This window comes from Eubalaena glacialis, chromosome 18 (assembly GCF_028564815.1).
Source record: "Eubalaena glacialis isolate mEubGla1 chromosome 18, mEubGla1.1.hap2.+ XY, whole genome shotgun sequence".
NCBI lineage: Eukaryota > Metazoa > Chordata > Mammalia > Artiodactyla > Balaenidae > Eubalaena > Eubalaena glacialis.
The window spans coordinates 11,565,969-11,587,121 of record NC_083733.1 but is presented as its reverse complement, the minus strand read 5'-3'; the positions used below and the strand labels follow the sequence as shown (position 1 = coordinate 11,587,121).

Here is a 21,153-nt window from a genome sequence, read left to right as displayed (position 1 = left end):
AGGATACAAATGAAGGCTGACCTCTCATCAGAAGCACAGGTCAGAAGACAATGGAATGATACCTTTAGTGTGCTGAAGGAGGAAGCACTGTCAACCTAGAATTCTATACAGGACGAAAATACATTTCACAAATGAAAGTAAAATAAATTCCTGTTCAGATTAAACAAATGCTCAGAGAATCGGTTGTCAACAGAACTGTACCGTAAGTGATACTGATGGAAATTCTTCAGGTTAAACAGAACTAACGGGCTTCCCTGGTGGCGCAGTGGTTGGGAGTCTGCCTGCTAGTGCAGGGGACGCGGGTTCGAGCCCTGGTCTGGGAGGATCCCACATGCCGTGGAGCAACTGGGCCCGTGAGCCACAACTACTGAGCCTGCGCGTCTGGAGCTAGTGCTCCGCAACAAGAGAGGCCGCGATAGTGACAGGCCCGCGCACCGCGATGAAGAGTGGCCCCCGCTTGCCGCAACTAGAGAAAGCCCTCGCACAGAAACGAAGACCCAACACAGCCATAAATAAATAAATAAATTTAAAAACAAAACAAAACAGAACTAACACCGGATTAAAACACAGATCTTCAAGAAGGAATGAAGGGCACTGGAAATCATGAATATGTCAGTAAATGTAAAAGCCAGTGTTTAAATTTTTCTCTTGATTAGGTAAATTAAATTATAAAGTTTATAACATCTGGATTTAAAATATATTATTACAACCATAGCACAAAGAACAGGTGTTTGTGTCGGGAAGGATGTTAAAAATTATCCCATGGTAGGCTTCTGGCATTTTATATTAAGTAATACAACATAAAATATAAGTAGAGTGTGATGGATTAAGGATGTGTCTTATAATCTATAAAGAAAATATTAAAATACAATAAACAGTCATATAGCTAAAGGGTGAGTAGAAAAATAAAATTGAATGCAAAACAATATGAAGTAAACCAAGAGGAGGCATGAAAGGGGGAGCAGGCATACAAGATATCCTGTGGGAAAAAAATAAGAAACAAATATCAAAACGGTAGATCTGAAAACACACTACCAATTATTACACTAAATGGCCGTGGATTAACCATCTCATTTAAAAGGTAGAAAATGGCCAACAGAGTTTAAAAATCACCAACTATATTCCATCTGCAGGGGACACTAAAATGTTGCCATATTTTTCCATCCTCAGATGAGTAATTTGATCCTGACTCTTCTGTGTGTGCAAATTTAGCTCAGAACATCTTGGCTTTGAAATGCAATAAGGACTATTGTTTACTTTATAATTATGTTCATCAGAATAATTTTAAGAATCTTGCTGTTGTTACTGTTTTTTAGGACCAATGACACTGGATTCCTTTCTTATAAAGAGCACCTGCCAGTAACTAAGATTGTGATCACAGACACCGGTCGACCACATTCAGCAGCAGCCTATAAACTAGGGCCTCTGCTCTGCCGGGGTGACAGTAAGTGGTGGCGACGTGCCGTAAACATGTCTGAGGAAAGTGATGTCACTTAAGAACCATGTTTCTATCTTATAATAATTAATCAGACTTCTCTTGTGAAAACTCATGAGCAGTGTCTGAAATCATTCCTTTAGTCAATCAACAAAGCACCCCTATAGAGTGCAAAGCCCGGCAATAAATGCTGTTACAGCAAACCTTGTTCAGAGTCCAAGAGAAAGAAACCACAAAGCATCTCTATTTGATTGGTTCATAAGCTCATTCCATCATTCCTAAATGTCTGCATGCCATTGTCTATAAAGGAAGACCTCAGTGCTACATAAAATTATCAAGAATGTATGGTGAGTTTTATACTGTTGGGCCTGGGGTGAAATTAGAACATCAGTAGAATCAAATGTTAGTTTAATCAAACACATTTCAACTTATAATCTCATTTTTTTTTCCCAGTTTGTGTGTGTGTGTTTTTAGTCTAAATCAGTGGGACCTGCTGTTTTGTATATTCAATGTATTAACACTCTAAACTGGAATTTTTTAGTTAAAATATAGTTTCATAGAAAATACATATTTTCAGCAGGGAATGAAATTAGCATACATATCCATTTATAACCTCTCTGAAGTCAGCTAGGTTAGAGACTGATGCGTCAATTATTTTTGCTTTTAGTTATTTCCAGAACTTAAAATGCAAATAGAAGAAATATTTATTTACCTTAAAAGTATATCCTTAAATGAAATTTTATTCTAGGGGATCAAAAGAGGAAGAGATGATCTGACAATGCATTGGATTTATGGAGATACATAGCAGAAGTTGCTTAGTTAAGAAAGCAAAGATGATACTGGCCTATAAAAATGTGTATATGCATTGTAAAAAAAAAAAAAGGTCTGCCATTATACCTACCATCCCTAATCTTTATCATCTCTACTTCCTGTTCTGCCAGTAGGCCTTAAACAGTCACTTAAAGTTGACATAGGATATTTCATGCAGAGAAAAGTTATGTGCAAAGAGACGAGGTTGTAAACGCAGGATGCATCCCGAGGAGTGCGATGATTTTGCGTGACTTTAGAGAAATTGTTCTGTACATCACATGCACTCTTCACTGCTGGCTCTGATCTTAACCCTTCAGGGGCTCAGGCCGGCTTCCTCCATTTGCCACCATCCCTGGGGAATTGTTCTGCTTTGACTAAGGTCACTCCCAATTCTGTCCCTTAGGGGTTCTTTCTTTCAGACTTCCTGTCATGAACTTAAGCACACAGCATCTTTTGCCTTAGGGCAGTGACTCTCCATCCAAGGTGATTTTGCTCCCTCAGGGGACATTTGGCAATATCTGGAGACAGTTTTGGCTCTCACGACTGTGAGGGGTTTTATGCTACTGGCATCTAAAGGGAGAGGCCAGAAATGCTGTAAATATCCTACAGTGCACAAGACAGCCCTCCACCACAAAGAATTATCTGGTCCAAAAGGTCCATAGTCTTAAGGTTGGGAGACTAGAGCATTAAACTTTTGTGACCATGCGGATGCAGAAGGAGGCTGACAACATTAGGAATAAGGATTTACAAATACTGTAAGTATTTAGAGACCTGCTGATTAACATCTGACTTATTAATGAAACAATCACCGAGAGCTTTCCTTGGCCTACTTGTCCCCCATATCTACTTTAGGGTTGAGGCTCATCCCCACATAAGGTCATAGAGCATTTTCTGCATAAAGGGCCCTTTTTAAAAATGTTCTCAGTCTGAAGAATGATGGTGGCAGAGTAATGAATGCCCCCGTTTTCTCTGTATGGGCAGACTGTATCTCTGAAGGTGCAATGCCCAAGACACAGTTTTTTTCCTTTCCAAGTGAGATACACTGGGCAGATGTAGGGCTTCTAGATATGGGATCATGCACAGTGGGCCTTATAAGCAGAGGAAAGATATGTGGATGTTATCCTGAAGGCATTAGGACTGGATCACTAGTTAGGACTGGGATAATTTAAGATTTAGCTTAATTCTTATGATCCAACTGAAAACATGGAGATCAGTTACAAACCTAAAGACAGGAAGGTGACCTTTGACGTAAGACAAGGAAAATGATGAAGGCTTGAACTAGGCAATAGTTGTCATGGGGCTTAAATAAGGGGCTCAGTTAGGGAGGTAAGTTCAATATGATTTGGACGGGAGTGAGGGTGAAAAGCTGTGAGGGTGATCTCCAGCTTCCTGACTTGAGTAAAGCAGGTAGCACCGTTTGTTGAGACAATAAGAACGCTAGTACCCTTCATTGAGACACAGAATTTTTAGATTTTCTTTGAACAGAAAAATGGAAAGATGAAAATAAAAAAATAATATTTTGGATTTATCACACAAACCAGAGATGTTGAAAATTTCATATCTAGCCATGTTTTTCTAGGAAAGAAGACAGAAGCCTTGAGAAAGCAGGACAAATAAAAATGAGTGAGAAATACAGGTACCAGATATGAGCTTGCTCCTAACTCCAGGTCTTTCTTTTCATTTTTTTAAATGTAGATGGGTATAAAATTTTGTGTTACTACTGCTATTATTGCTTAATGTCAGAAGTCATAGATAACATCGTTAGGTGTTTTACCAAAAGCACAAAAGATATGAATGATAAAGTCCCCTTTAAAGTTGTGCTGCAGATATAAAACTTAGTAAATATTGTTGACCTTAAAGAATTTATTTATTTGTGAATATGGAAATAAATTTTTTGAAAAATATGTGAAAAGTAAACAGCAGAATTCAACATCCTACTTATGATAAAAACTAAGCAAACTGCGAACTTAAAAAAACTTTCTCAGTGTTTCAAAAGGCATCTGTGAAAATCTGAAAATCTGACTATTTATCCTGAATAGTCACAGACTTAATGCTTCCTCTCTAAAATCAGGATCAAGACAAGGATGTCTGTTCTCACCTCTCCTATCAGTATCATACTGTTGGTCCTAGCACATGTAGTATGTCAAGAAAAGGAATTCAAGTCATACAGATCAGAAAGGAAGAAATAAAATGTCTCTATTTACTGATGACATGGTTTTCTAGGTAGAAAATTCTTAAGAATTTGTAAAAAAAAATAAGTGACTTTAGCAAGATTACAGGATGCAAGGTCAATATGCAAAAAATAAATTATATCTCTATATGCTAATAATGAAAAAGCTTAAATTGAAATTTTAAAAGTACCTTTTAGAGCAGCACCAAAAAAATGAAATAATTTGGTATAAATATAACAAAAATACATAACATTTATGAGAAATAATTAAAGAACTAAGTAAAAATGTAATACTCATAGATTGAAAGATTTGATTTTGTTAAGATGTCAATTTTCCCCAAATTGATTTACAGATTTAATACACTCTCAATCAAAATCCAGCAGGCATTTTTTTTTTTTTTGCAGAAATTGGCAAGCTTATTCTAAAATGTATAGGGGGAAGCAAAGAAACTAGATTAGCTAAAACATTTTGAATAATAAAAACAAAATTGGAGACTTAACTATCTGATTTTAAGGCTTGTTGCAAAACTACACAATTCAAATCAGTATACATTGATATCAAGATAGACAAATCAGTTAATGGAGTAGAATAGATATATGTATACACACACATATACACATAAGGCAACTCAAGGGAGAAAGAATAGTCCTCTTCAAGAAACAGTGCTGGAACAATTAGAATCCATTTGCAAAAACAAAAACAATAAAAGAATTTCATCCCATACTTCAAACTGCATATAAAAATTAACTCAAATTAATCATAAACTTAAATGTAAACCCATGAACTATAAAACTTCTCTAAGGAAATATAGAAGAAAATCATAGTGACCTTGAGTTAGGCACAGATTTCTTAGATGCAACATCAAAAGCATGATCCATAAATTTTTTTAATGATAAATTGGGTTTCACCAAAATTAAAAACTGCTTTTAAAATGACATTGGGATTGAGATTGGGATTGACATATACACACTACTATATATAAAACAGATAACTAATAAGAACCTACTGTGTAGTACAAGGAACTCTACTCAATATTCTGTAATGACCTATATGGGAAACGAATCTTAAAAAGAGTGGATATATGTATATGTATAACTGATTCACTTTGCGACACAGCAGAAACTAACACAACATTGTAAATCAACTATACTCCAATATAACTTAATTTTTAAAAAATGGAAAGAAGAACCACACTTGGGGAGAAAATATTTGCAAAGCGCATGTCTGATAAAGGCTAGTATCCAGGATATATGAAGAACTTCCTAACAGTGCAATTAAAAAAAAATTCAGATTAACAAATGGGGAAAAGATTTGCACATACATTTTGTCAGATAAAATATACAGATTCCAAATAAACACATAAAGAGATTTTCAACATCATTAGTCATTAGGGAAATGTACAATAATACCACAAGGAGATACCAATATATAACTATTAGAATGGCTGAAATTGTAAAAGAATAATAAAACAAAGAAACTGACTAGTAAAGATTTTAGTAACATGGGTATTCTCCAGGTTACTTCTAGGATCTTACTGAATATGTTTCTGACTTTTACTAACTCTAGAGACAAAGGGTCAAAGGAAAGAATCACGGGAAAACATCTGGGTTTACAGTTAATAGACAGATTATAACTAGGAGGGCTCGTACATATATTTTCCTTTCTGCTCACTCTCCTGGGAGCAGTGGGGCCATCTTCATTTTTGAGGTGCCATCAGAAATCTTCTAGACCAGGGGTCCCCAACTCCCAGGACGCAGACTGATACTGGTCCACGGCCTGTTAAGAACCGGGCCGCACAGCAGGAGGTGAGCAGCAGGCGCGCCATTGAAGCTTCATCTGCCGCTCCCCATCGCTCCCCATCGCTTGCATTACCACCTGAACCGTCCCTCCACCCCACCGCCCGTCCGTGGAAGAATTGTCTTCCACGAAACCGGTCCCTGGTGCCAAAAAGGTTGGGGACTGCTGTTCTAGACCAGTAATTCTTCAACTTCAGCATGCATTAAAAATTATTGGAGAGCATGCCAACTGTAGTTGCGTTATCTTCAGAACTCTCCCCTCACACTAATGAGAAAGCGTAGTAGAATTGACCCCCAGGGTTAAATGTTTTTTTGTCATCAATCAGGAAGATACCTACACGGAACTTCCCCTATTTCTGCAGGTCCTGCAGCACAGAGAAAATTCATCCACCACTGATGGCATCTGGCTCCATTTCCTCTTCACTTGCTTTCTTTCCTTCATCTGCAACACACCCCCAATCCTTTTACTGAAACCATTCACACTCACATCCACACCCTTCCTACATGAAGCCTTCCACAGGTCTCTAGAGGACTTTACCTACACTTTCAAAGAATGTTCAGTAAATTACGAAGATATACTTCTCATACTGGCTTTTAATTATTTCTGAGCCTCTCAAGAGCAGGTCCATTGCTCATTTATCATTGTATTCCTGACACCTAGTACATTACCTGTTATATGAAAGATAATCAATAAATAGCAGCTTATGAAAGAATGAGAATGATCTATCATATACAGCTCGAGAAACCTATAACTTGGAGTTACTTGTGAGAGAGCAGGAATAAGTTTTTTATTGTATAAGCAATTAAATGATATGCAAATATATACTTTTAATTAAAGGAGTTTATATTTTGAAAGCCTTATTCTGATTTTTAAAAATCACAAAGTACAAAGGACGTCTAGTACCATCCTGAGCCATTTCTCATTCATGTACGTGGGCTTGAGGCAGTGAAAGTGCTTTCAAATAAGCACATGATTTTACTTAATACTTTTGATTTTTCACTCTTTTAGTAAGACAGTGTCTTTATAAAACTGAAATACTATCTACTTCTTGAAGAAAGAAAAATATCTTATGACTTATTTTGCTTTTTGTTTTCTGTTCTTTTGAAAAGATTTACATTACTAGCTAGTAACTGATATTTCAGTTCCCAAATGTGGGGCAACAAACATTCTTTCTAACACTTTCAAAAGATTTCCATTTTTTTTGAGACTGGGAATCCTGATAATTCTCAGAACTACAATAATATTCTTTTGTGACAAGATTCTACATGTATATATCTGTATTCATTGTTTTAAATATTAAATATTAATGACAATTGATATGAAGTCATTATAAAATTTTAAGATATACAGAAATGTCAAAGAAAAGACTACAGTAATCATCAAGAGTCACACAACTCAGAAATAATGATTTATATCAGTGAGCATTATTCTAGACATTTCTAAATATCGCTAGTGCAGGGTTTCCCAACCTCGGCACTCTTGACACTTGGGCTGAGTAATTCCTTGTGATGGTCAGGGGCCGTCCTGTGCATTGTAGGGCATATAGCAGTATCCCTGGCCCCTACCTGCTAGGTGCCAGTAGTACCCTCCCCAGTTGTGACAACCAAATATGTCTCCAGAAATTGCCAGATGTTCCCTGGGGTGCAAAATAGCCCCAGGTTGAGAAGCACTGTTCTAGACAGAAGAATAGAAAAAGAGATTTAGAAATAAATTTGCAAAACTTCATTAACTGAAGTTGACAGAGAAAGAAGAAACAAATTGAAGCTGTAGGGATTGCTTTATATTATTTATATATCTAATAAATATATATTCAACTTGTATGATCTTGCTAAACTTAAAAAAATTATAAAAATTTTAAAGGTTATGGAGTCACTTGGTTTTATATTCAAGTTATTTTAAATTTTAGATAGCATTGATCTATTCTGAAAAATGGGAAAATCAGCACTCATCTGTCCCTTCCTCATCTTTTTCTTCCCCCACGTCCCAATTTTTGTTAGTTATGCTATTATTTGTATGGTTGTTTATTTTTGAATGCTAACCACAGGTCCTATCATCAGAGCCTCTCTATTCTTGAATGATTTTTTTTTTAAATTTATTCTTGGATTGCATTGTCAGGTAATTGATATTTTCTGTGGTTTTTTTCTTTTTCCTCTAGAAAGACCCATGAGTGTTGCATTTCCTGAGTTGTCAAATGCTTGAGAGTATTTGTTGCCTCAGAACTCTAAGACAAAGTTGGCTGGTTTAACCTTATGTTATTTTTTGGTAACAGCTTTTTTGAGATATAGTTCATGTGCCCTATGATGCACATATTTAAAGTATACAATCTAATGGTATTTTAGTATATTTAATCATTTTAGCATATTACACAGAGGTGTCCAACCATCGCCACAATCAATTTTAGAACATTTTCCTACCCCATAAAGAAACTTGTACCCATTAGCAGACATTCCCCATTTTCCTCTCACCCCACCCCAACCCTAGTCAACCGTGGATCTACTTTTTATCTCTGCAGACTTGCCTATTCCGGACATTTCATATAGATGAAAACACAGAGTTTGTGATCTTTGTGACTGGCTTCTTTCACTTAGCCTGCACATTGCTAGGGATTATCCATGTTGTAGCTCGTATCAAATATTCATTATTTTTAGGACCAAATAATGTTCCATTGTATGGATACATCACATTTTGTTCATCCATTTATCAGTTGTTGGCCATTTGGGTTGGTTCCACTTTTTGCCTGTTATGAATAATGCTGCTATGAACATCTGTGTATAGGTGTGTTTTTTTGGACATGTGTATTTCCACTCTTAAGAGTGTATATCTAGGAGTGGAACTTCTGGAACAAAAGGTAACCCTATGTTTAACCTTTTTAGAAACTGGTATAGTATTTTTGAATCACACTTTGTGACTTTTCACCACTTTGTACATAATATTCTACTCTACCTGTACTAAGAGATGCAGTCAACTTTGTCTTTTATAGCTTTTCTAGGTATCTTTTGATGGACTATATTTCATTATGAAGGAATGCTTTCTTTTTATTTTTCCCCAAAAGAGTTTGTATGTGCTTTATTCTCAGAATTCTTTCAAATTTGATAAGGTCTATCTGTTACCTTAATGCTTAAAAAAAAAGTTAGGCTGGCAACATTTTCTTTCAGAAATTTGTGGGCAGTGCTCCTGTATCTTCTAGTTTTTAATGTTGCTGTGGGAAATTCTGAGGTCAAACTGACTTTTCCAGCTTGAGGTGATTTGGTTTTTCTGACAGAATAATTTAAGGAATAGTTATCCTTATAAAGTACTTAACAAGGATGCATCTCAGTCTTGTGCGCTGGTATTAATTTTTCTTGAAATAGGCTGTGATGTGGTAAAATGTATACCTGCATTTTATAATCGGTTTAAAGAGTTGTAAGCGTGATCTAAATTTCTGCTCTCAGTTTGTTAATCTGGACAAGGTAGTATTTTTAACTCTTTGGCATTTGAACTTTTCAGCCAATTTTATGAAATGTATTTCTTCTCAGTTAATTCATTGTGTTGAAATTTTATGTCTAACCAAGGCACCCTCAAAACCTACATGGTTAGAAAAGATTGTTCTAAGTTTCTTTTTCTTAGACTCTTGTCATTGAAATTAGTTTCTTCATTTTGCCTGCATCGACTTGTTCAGCTGTCTGAGAAATCACAGCTGCCCAGAATGCATTAAATAATCAAAGGTGCATGTAGGCAATAAATAACTTTGCAGAAGTTGTATTCTTAGACTGGAAAACGATATTGACTAGTGATTTGGTTAATTTCTCTTCCACTGACAGAGTTCTATTCCATTTGGCAGACTACATATAAACCATTAAAAAGAATGAGGGTCAATTCCATTTTAACAGATAATCATATAATTTTGCAAGCTCCACTATATCTGATAATCCTTCATCGTTAATAAATTCTTTTTACGTTAATTCTTATGTTTCATTTTGTTTTCTTTCCTTGGGTTTCCTTTATTTAATTTTCTTAAAGCTTCTCCACCCTTTTAACTCCCTCCTCTTCTTGCTTTTCCTCTTTCTTCTCTCTCTTCAGTCTCCCCTCTTTACCTTCCTCTTTCTACATGTTTACCAAAGAATTTGAGTATATGTATGAGATACATATGATACAACCAAACTGGGAGTGATTACTCTAAGCTTTCTATTCATAGCATTGTGTAACCATTACTGTAATCAATTTAGAACATTTTCATTACCCTAAAAAGAACTCTTCACCTCTTAGCCCCTGTCATCTTTCAATCCTTCCATCTTCCCAGCCAACTAGTCTACTTTCTGTCTCTATAAATCTGTTACTTTTAAAAGGAGAATCATTATCATTAATAAATGATATAAATAAAAGTTTAGCAAAACAGGTATTTTAAAAATTACTTGTAATCTTAATATTCTACTAATTTAATTTTCCTATACGGGCTCTTTTTACTTTATGTATGGAATTAAATACTTAGTACATCTTCCTTTTCTATGTAAAAAACCATATGGATCCCGTTATTCATTACAATTTCTTTTGAATTCTGGGAAGTTAATAAGTAAGTGGCATCCCTGAAGGAATCTTTCCAAATCTCTAGTACCCTATATTGAATGCAATTGAGAATATATTAATTATTAATTACTTTTATTAATTATTAGTAATAATTAATTACTTAGAATAATGCATCATGGTTTTTTTAACATATATATATATATGGCTATTCTTCTTCAGATTCTTTTCCCATATAGGTTATTACAGAATACTGAGTAGAGTTTCCTGTGCTATACAGTAGGTCCTTGTTGATTATCTGTTTTATATATAGTAGTGTGTATATGTTAATCCCAAACTCCTAATTTATCCTCCCCCGCCCCACATTTCTCCTTTGGTAACCATAAGTTTGTTTTCTATTTCTGTGAGTCTGTTTCTATTTTGTAAATAAGTTCATTTGTATCATTTTTTAGATTCCACATGTAAGTGATATCATATGATCTTTGTCTTTCTCTGTCTGACTTACTTCACTTCGTGTGATAATCTCAGGGTCCATCCATGTTGCTGCAAATGGCATTTTGTTGGGATGATAAAGAGCGTTCATATAGTAAGTGGTTGCATTCTGGTCTGCTCCAGGTGTAGCTTAGGGATTTTTAATCCACCCCAGCCATGAAATCCTCTCTTTAAAAGACCTGCCGCTTCTGGCTGGTGTCTGCCTGCTGGGCTCTGCTCTGCTTCCTCTTTCTTGCCCCTCCTTTCTCAGAGGCAGTCCAGATCCTCCTGGGTGCTTCCTGGCACAGTCTGTAAAGAGCTGAGCTATCATTTGGAAATATTGACCTTTCCTGTCTTTATAGTTGTTGTGAATTAGCAGCAATTTCCTAATTCAATAAAGTGTTCTTACTTCATTTTTTACCTATTGTGAGTCTGTAAAATAAGGTTTGCTAACTAGATAAATGTGGTACTGTGTGTGTGTGAGTGTTTAAACTACCTAAGGTAATAAATTGTTTTCATTACTGTAGAAGCATTCATTGTAAAAATAGCAGCAATTCAAAGAATTGTTCCTCTGTTTCAGCCAGTTCCCTGAAGCCCTCTGTATGATGCTTTATTGGGTTAGTTGTGATATAAAATGAAACAAATGGGATATTATGTTCTTATAGTAATAATATCTAATTTAGACCTTTAAGTAATTCTGAGGGTTCCTCTTATAATCACTCCAAATGAGCAACATTTAATAAAATTCCATAATTTAAAGTTACAGCTTTATTTCAATGTTCATACATTTCAACAGAAAGGCATTTAATTCCTTCTAAAAATAGGTCAGGTAAAAACTTTTAAGAACACTAATGTGTTATTACCCCTGGCTTGATATTTTGCTTTTCTTGCTCTCTTTCGTAGAGAGCAAAATGTCTAGGCACAGAAATAGCTGCAAAATGGAAACAAGGGCAAAGTTTGACATACTCAGAAAATATACAGTTTCATTTGGCTGTAGAAAAAAAAAAAAAAGCCCTCTAAGTATATTCTCAGCTGAATAAACTCAGCTCTAAAATTGTCCACATATGAACTGAGGATTGATTTTTGAATCAGGTCCATAGGAAATACAGGAGAAAATACAATAGATGTAAGTAAGCCCTGTTTGTTTGGATCCAGAATTTATAGAAAATAAATTATAATCTAAGGAACAAATAGAAGCCAAGTCAAGTTCGTGGCTTTTAACTTAAGGAGGTATCCGTTCTCTGCTAACGTAACAAAACGTTGTTTTGAAATTCCTGTGTTCTAACTTCAGAGGATCAATACGTCTTTCTTCCAGGAAGGTAATTTAGTAGAATTTCATTCAGTGTTGTGAGTACATATGATGGCAGTTGCTTAAAACTGAAGATGTATATTTATTTTTGATGTGTCGACAACTTGCTGGTGGCAGCGGCAATGCGTAGTTCATTTCTCCAATAATGCTTCTCATCAACCACATGTATCCAGTTGGATTTCACTTCCGTCACTTCATGCCACTGCATGTGTATTTTCTTTTCCATGCTTTGTTTTTATAAGACCGAGAATATTTTTTTCAAAAGAAAACTTGTGGAAACTTGTAGATGTAACCAAAAAAATGAATGGGAAGGTGAAAATAAGAAGTTGTATTTGGACAGAAATTATAATTTACTTTATAGTCCACATAATTTTTGCAGATGTCTTACTTTATACTACAATTTTTAAACATTTGCTCCTTATTTTGAGCATTTAAACAAATTTTGAGAACCCTTTTCCTACTTCACTGTTATAAGCAAAATAAAAGATAGTTTTGAATGAAAAGAGCATTTTCATGAGAATATCAGCATAGCACAGAGTAAGTAGTGTCTTGATCTTTAATTAGATGAGAATATTTTGACTGCCAATCTCAGTTTAGAAAATCACAAAGCCCATTAATGAAAACAGTTAGTTGGGGGTGTAACTCTGTAAGGTATGTTAGAAGTATTAGAACAAAAAACACTTTGAGCTTCTGTAGAGTTTTTGTTATTCAAAGTAATGTAGGTGTTTAAATTTTCAAGTTATAAAAAAAATGTCTATTAATGTTTGGCAGATCTTATCATAATGCTTTGGTATTTAGGCTGCAGGTTATTTTTCTTATATGAAATATAACTTTCAGACTGTTACTGCAGTGATCTTTCCTCTCCTATGTTGGAAGGAATCCAGAATTTCAACCTTGTAAAATCTCCAATCGTGTTTTCATGTCTTGTATACTGTATAATTAACAGACAAAAGAAAAGCAGGTTTGTATAAATTAGCAATATTTTAAGAGTAAAACTGCAAAAAAAAAAATAGAAAATATAGTTATGTCATTTATTTTATGAATTTGTTTTCCTTTTTTATCTTTCCCTTTAAAAAAAAAACAGGGTTATTTTGGAATTCAGCTTCCTTCAATACTGAGGCTTCATACCTTCATTTTCCTACTTTCCACGGAGAACTTAGTGCAGATGTGTCTTTCTTTTTTAAGACAACAGCTTCATCTGGGGTATTTTTAGAGAACCTGGGGATTACTGATTTTATACGGATAGAGCTACGCTGTAAGTCTTCCTTTCCTAAGAAGTCTTTGGGATTCTATTTAGGAGTAAATTCTTTAACTAATTTTTAAAGTACTATGTTTCTACTTTATCAGCTGAATCTTTTCATTGTGTCCTTTTGAAAAAAACTATGATATTAAGATAGCGTTTTTGCAAGAAAATTATTTGATATTTAACATATATAATAATTTGGGGAAATTATTAGTCTTCTCTAGAACCAACTTAAGTCTTTTAAATTCAAAAAATTAAAAATTTTTAAAATCCAAATTCTCAGTTAATTTCAAAATTACTTAATTAAATCAACCAGCTGTATTGTTTTGATATCCTCCTAGACTGGTATTAGTATTTTGATATCAAATGCATATTGCATGCTTTTGAAATTAAATAAACTTTGAATCACTGTCAAAATTATTTTTATATAAAATGCCAGATGCTATTTAGTTTTCTTGCCCTGGCTAAATAGCTGTCATTTTTATCACCATGAAAAATTAACTCTGGTGATGAATTTCTTAGAATCCATTTTTTCCCCAAAATACAAATGTATTTTACTGTCTCATTCCACATCTATTCTGTGCCGACATCAATGGTTCCTTCCATAGAGTTCAAACCATTGTCTTCATGTTTAGTGACCGTTGATGCTATGGTGCTATTCCTGAGTGTATCGAAGACTCAGCTCTCCACCACGGGGACTAACGTGAACAATCTTCATGTCTGACATTTCCAGCTCCTGCAGTCGTGGCATTTTCATTCGATGTGGGGAATGGGCCTTTTGAAATCTCGGTGCAGTCACCCACTCACTTCAGCGACAACCAGTGGCACCACGTTAGTGTTGAGAGGAACACGAAAGAGGCATCTGTTCAAGTGGATCAGCTCTCACCAAGGACGCAGCCTGCTCCGGCTGATGGGCATGTCCTCCTGCAGCTCAACAGTCAGCTCTTTGTGGGTAAGTCCTGCTTTTAGGCAGTTTGTCTTTAATTGCATGGCGTAAGTGCAGAGATGGGCCAAAATAAAATAACACCAACTATAAGACAATGATAACACCACCACCAAATCACCGTTTATTGAGAACCTATGTTCCAGGCTGTGCCAGGTGTTTTATTACTTCCTCGTAACCAACCTGTGAAATGGGTATTATCCCTGTTTAACAGACGAGGTAACTGAGTTTCAGGGAGCTGAAATGACCTGTCTTCAGAAATCCACCTAATAAATGAAATTCAAATTTGTGTTTGACTAATTCCTAAACCTGCATTCTTTTATTCCATTCCCATTTTATTGAGATATAATTGACATACAGCACTGTATAAATTTAACATAAGCATTCTTATTACAGATTATGTGACTTGTTTCAGTTTTTCTTTAATATTAATATCTTTAATATAATATTGGAAATGTTTACCTCTTCTCCCCAGGAAGTGGAAGAACCCTCCTTGTAAATCCAGCTGATGCCAACCAGTGACCCCTGTGTAAAACAGGCCAATAGCAGGGCAAAAAAAAAAAAAAAAAAAAAAGCATGAGCAAAGTGTGTAGGATCCATGATTTGACCAGTTTCACCAGTTCTTCTGGTGTCCCTTATTTTCCCTGTTTTTCTCATGTCTTGTGACCACCTACTTCATATTTATATCCAAACGTTGTTCCTTTATTTTCTAAATACATTCACTTGTTATTTTAGGGACTTGATAGCAGAATCCTTCTGGGTGTGTTTGTTTTATTTTACATCTCTGCTAATTACTTAACAGAACTTATTGACCATGAAGTTCAAGGAATTATGTCTTGATCACTTTTCATACATTTTAGTGTAAATGAGGACACAGCAATGCTGTCAAGCAGGATAAATTGTAAATTATCAGAAATTATATTTCAAGCACTTGTAAGAGTTATGTTTTAGGACAAAATTCTCATCAGGTCCCCATTACATCTTCTCTTGCTTAACAGCCTTGTTTTATTCTCTCTCACTGCGAAGGATGACGCTTATTTAAGGGTATGGAAATCATAAAGAAACCATGAAAAGAAATACATAACTTTTCTTTTAATAACGTGCTAGGAGCTCAGTCAGGAAATTGACATAGATATTTCTTGAGTTACAAAAAATAAGAGATGGCCACAACAAAAGGTATGGCAATTTCAAATCTGTCAGGATCTAGGCAATAGCCTTACTATTCTTAGAAATTGAGAAGGCCGAAACAGTCCTCGAATTTTTCAGTGAAATCTGCTGCAGTTTGCCTGTGCATGACCTTTCATTCTTCGTATGAATTTTAACTTCATAGAAATAGAGTCACTATATATTGTGTCTGATGGGAATTCTAGCCTTATTTGGTTTCGGGTAGTTGTAATGAATAGAAGTACTATTATGACACACAACTGTGTGTTCGAACAGACTTGAGTCTTTTGCCATCAGTCATGTGTTATAATTCTAATAAGATCTAAGAGGTTTCATCTTTATGGAGGCAGTTGGTTAGGCTTTTGACATTCCTACATCTGTTAAATTCAAGGATGATTGTGTTACTTGAAAGTTTTAAAAACTGAAATCTTTCTTATGTTTAAGTCAAAGTTGTTGAAAATTAAAAAGGAAAGGCAGAAAGAAAGATCTCTGAAAAAAAAGTTACATCTATTAATAAAAATCTCTTTATACAGTTCCCTCCTTCCTACTCATAGGTAACTGAGTAAATTGAAGTGGTTAGTGTGATAATATTAAAGACGGACTCATGTTAAAAAAAAAAAAAAAGGCTTGCAGCCTTAGGTAGAGGCACATTTTTGGCTGTCAAGAGGCCACATAAGGGTCTGTTTTCATCTTCACCTCTACTGCAAGAGTGAACCACTCTTAGGAAAGGGCCCCAACCCAGCTAATAGAATAATACATACAAGACAAAATAGTAATTTGTCAATTTACAACATTACTGTCAAACAAATCAACATTTTTTTTTATTTCTAGATGAAAATACCTTTCCCCTGTAGGAAGATTCAATAGAATTTAAATTATAATTAAAAGATTCTACTGAATTAGCATAAAGTGGGTGAAAAGTAGTAAAAAACTAGTAATAATTACAGCTAGTTTAATGTAGCACTACCGAGACCAAAAGTAGTTCTCTGCCTTCGTAAGAGTATGTTTCGGTGGAAGAGACAAGAGGCAGCCAATAAAAGAGTAAAAACTAAGACACAATAAAAAAACAATATGTATATAAATATATATAAAAACAATTTACATATACACACAGGCATGCATACACACATATGTCTGTATGTGTGTGTGTATGTATATAAAGTTTCAGATAATGATAAATACAATAAAGTAAAAAGTAAGGCATCAGGCAACAATTTGGTTTGGGGGGCTTCTATGTCAAGTAGGGTGTTCATGGAAGTCCTCTCTGAGGACCTTACATTGGAACAGAGGCAAGATGAAGCAGAAGAGGGAACCCTGGGAATATCCAAAGGAAGAGAATTCCAGGCGGTGGGAATGAGCTTCTCGGGAGTTAAGGAGTAAGTCGTGGTGGCTGAGGAGAGAATTGGTGTGAGAGGAGGATGGTGCAAAGGCCATAGTGAGGAATTTGGATTTCGTTCTAAAGGATCAGATGAGTGGCGTGGTCTAATTTACGTTTTCCACGTTCTCTCTTACTGCTGTGAGGAAAATGGATGGAAGGAAAAGGTAGAATCAGGCCACGGCATTATTCCCCATGAGAGATCGTGGTGGCACGGGCTAAAGGGGAAATGGTGATAAAGAGAGTTGGGACATATTTTACACGGAGATGCACACCGCTTGCTAGTGAGTCGGTTATCGCTGTTGGTGTTTCACTATTTTTACTCCTGCTAATATCCTTCGGCAAGATCTTTGCGTTACTCACATCATTTCTCAGTCTTTAATTTCACCTGAAGTTAACTTTTCTTGTTTTCTTCCTTAATCCTAACTTGTAGCATGATTAAAGCTGTTCCCTGGTCCCACATATACAATACAGACCACACTTGGGCCAGGCTGGAAAAGACCCCTGGTTATTCTTCATAGTCCAGAGAAAATATCCCACCTCCTTCATTGAGGTTCCACCTGCCCCATAATCACACTCTCACCAGGAAACCTGGCTGCTTTGTTCATATGTTCTGTGCCAGCGCGTCAGATGTAGAAGGACGTTCTCTTCGAAACTGTTTCCCCGTGTATTAATACCTTCAAATTGTTGGACTTAAGTCTGCTCTCAGAGCCAGTGATCCTTGGGTGACTGGCTCCGCTTTAAGCCAATATAATTGATTTTCTGGTTAAAATTTTAAAGGGCAATTTCATTTCCCTTACTTACAGGTTCAAGAGTTTAATTTGTAGCTCACCCATGCATATTAAAAAATAATTATGACTCATCAGTATTTTCAACTGTGCATAACGACTGTCATTTATATTTGGGTATCAGGACAAATGAATGAGATAGATATAATTGCAAAGAGTAAGTCTACAGTTTTCAGCGTCACTTTCTTTTCCCTAATAAAAATGTTTAAATTCAGACACATGATGATGATGATGATGATGTTTTAAATGTTGTGGAAACACAGTTTTTATAAATACAGGGCAAAACTGAAAGACCAAGTTAGTATCAGTCTGTCAAAGTTAGATTATGTTATTACCCCAGCATTTAGCAGCTTTTACCAAAAATTCACCTTCTTGTTTGTAAACAAATATAGCACAAAACATTAAACCTGTTGTGGAATATTTCAAATACTAAATGAAGTTATTTTATAGCACTACAAATAGAAACAGTAGAAATTTCGATAATGTAGATATTTGTTTGTTTGAGATACTATCTTTAACACTTTTACCTACAAGTAGAACGTTACAGATATTTGAATATATGTTAATTTTGAATTAAATTATTTTCTCCAGCTCCCTGTGCTACCATAGCCAGGCCCATGTTGATGATATTTGTCGATGTTACTTTTTTTTGAGATTAAAGTTTTTGGCAGTCTCTCAGAAGTGACTGCTGCAATAGGATAACATGAAATAATCCAATGTATTTTCTCCATTGCTTGCTTCACTGTCTCCCCTAAAGACCAATCATAAAGTATGTTCACATCTCAGAGTGAAACTCTGAGGCAAGACTAATGCTTTAACTTCTGAGCAAAATCAGTAAAAATAAATAGAAAGCATGACTAAAAACGTGATTCAGCTGGGCAACAACTATTGGCAACTGAAACAGGAATAAGGAAATGGTAGGTAGTTTTGGAGATTCAACTAGTGTTAGCCTACACCACAGAATTGTAGCAGAAGGACTTTAACAATCCCTGCAGTTCCCAATATTGGCACAACTATGTTCAACTAATCTAAACTGTAGGATGGCATGCGAAGTGAAGGAGTAATAAAGTAATGAACAAAAATCCTTGTATGAAAAAGTTAACATTAATGTAGTGTGATAGTCAGATGAGAAATAATAACAACGATGCAATGAACATCTTCCCTTCCCCCAAATAATCTCAACCATTACATTGCTTTTCGGTGTAAAAATGATGATTCCCCTCCTATTTGTAGCCCATCTTTCTCTATTCTTGTTCTAAATTATGGCACTGGGTCTTTACCAACCTTTTCACGTTCTCTCACTTTGTCCTTTTTTTATGTGTGTGATTTATGACATATCTTAGTTAAATAGTCCTATTCAGAGGTGCTATTCCCTACCTTAAAGAAGTTTAGCAACATGATGCTGATTGGTGTAATTAACATATGCCCTTGACCTTGTAAACACTGAGGACTCAATGTTGAGAGTCACTGCTGTGATTTTACACCCACAGACATGCTCCAACCACGGAAATGAGGCAGAGAAAAGAATCAATCATTTTTTTAAGCTGAATTGTGACAGTGGTCATTTTCTGTTTTGGCTTGTAAACTCAGCATTTTTCTTAGAAGCGTCTTAAATTAGCCTTGAATTGATTTTCATTCAACCAAAAAAGAGTTTCATTCAACCAAAAGAGTTTTCATTCAACCAAAAAGAGTTTAGAGTTTCAAAACTCTAAAATTTTTGTTTGCAGCCTAAATTTTTCACTGGCAGGTTTTTAAATGGGGCAAACTTCATTTCGATACTTTGGGACCAGGGCCCGAAGGAGAAGTTAAGGACTCCTGACGTACACTCACGAGTCATTTGCATTGCATTTGAACTGCATCAAATCTACAAATATTTATTAAGTATCAAGAGCAAACAATCTCTAAATGCCATACTCAAAGGTTAATGCTGAACTCTAAGCATATTGAAGCTCTGAAAGCTGGTTTTCAACCTAGTCACACACTCATATGGCCTGGGGAGCTTTTGGGACCCTGGCAGTGCCAGTACAAAGATGTTTATTTACTGTTGATGGGCATTTGTGTACTTTCAAAGTTGCATATTACAAACATATCGTTGTGCTGGTCTTTTGGTGAACATATGCTTGTATATCTGTGGGATGTGTACGTGGGGTGGAGTTACTGGGTCACAGGAATGAGCGTATGCCAAGCATCAGGAGACTCTACCAAATCTCTGTTGGCCATTTGGGCAGCGTCCTTTATGAAGTGGCTGTTCAGATCTCTTGCCCATTTCCTACAGGGCTGTCCTCTTTTAAAAACAAATTGTAGAATTCTTTATATATTTTGGATGAGTCCTTTTCAGATAAATTCACTACAGATATTTTCCTTTCTCTCTGTGGATTGCATTTTCACATTTGTTAATGGTGTCTTTTGATGAGCAGAAGTTCTTAATTATAATATATTCTAGATTTTTTTCTTTTTGCTTTCGGTTTGTTTTTGATAGGCTAAAATATAGTTACAGGAAGAGAATGCCAAACAACTTTATGTTTGAATAATTTTTATTACAGACTAATTTTCTTTTGTAGTCGTAAATATGTTCCCTCGTTACCAAAGTGCAGTGCAATAAAAGTCACATTTCTCTTTAATGTAATCATATCATTTATTTCAATTATTTTCTTCTCCCCTCCTTGAGACGTCTTTTTCATGATCAGCCAAAGAAGCTCCCGGTGTACTTTTCTGTGTCTAGCGAGCAAATCTGAGTGACTGTTGGCTAAAATCAGAATTCAGATGGGATCTCTTGAAATCAGAGAATATGACTAATACCACCAACATTCATTTCTTTGAAATAGACCTTAGTACGGTCAAACCAGACATTGCTGTGGCCTTAAGTCTGAGTAGACCCATTTTTCCCTGCTGCCACTACCACTGGGACGTGTGCTCACCACTGACTCTGGTTCAGGGAAAAGTGACTGAACTTTCTGCCTGTGACACGGTTGCTTACGCCACCTGCCTCTTTCAACCATGGTCGTTCTTTTTTTTTTTTTTTTTAATTTTATTTATTTATTTATTTATTTAATTTATGGCTGTGTTGGGTCTTCGTTTCTGTGCGAGGGCCCTCTCCAGTTGTGGCAAGCGGGGGCCACTCCTCATCGCGGTGCGCGGGCCTCTCAC

The 21,153-nt window shown here is 35.6% G+C and overlaps 1 protein-coding gene across 6 annotated transcripts in view; it reads left to right on the top strand.

Moving 5' to 3' along the window:
* CNTNAP4 (contactin associated protein family member 4) overlaps positions 1 to 21,153 on the top strand; it is a 260,224-nt gene that overhangs the window by 213,699 nt on the left and 25,372 nt on the right. For all 6 annotated transcript variants that reach the window (XM_061174471.1, XM_061174472.1, XM_061174474.1 and 3 more), the window contains 3 exons: positions 1,317 to 1,444; positions 13,578 to 13,748; positions 14,470 to 14,688. In XM_061174471.1, the coding sequence (XP_061030454.1) occupies positions 1,317 to 1,444; positions 13,578 to 13,748; positions 14,470 to 14,688 (518 nt within the window). The remainder of the gene's footprint in view (positions 1 to 1,316; positions 1,445 to 13,577; positions 13,749 to 14,469; positions 14,689 to 21,153) is intronic.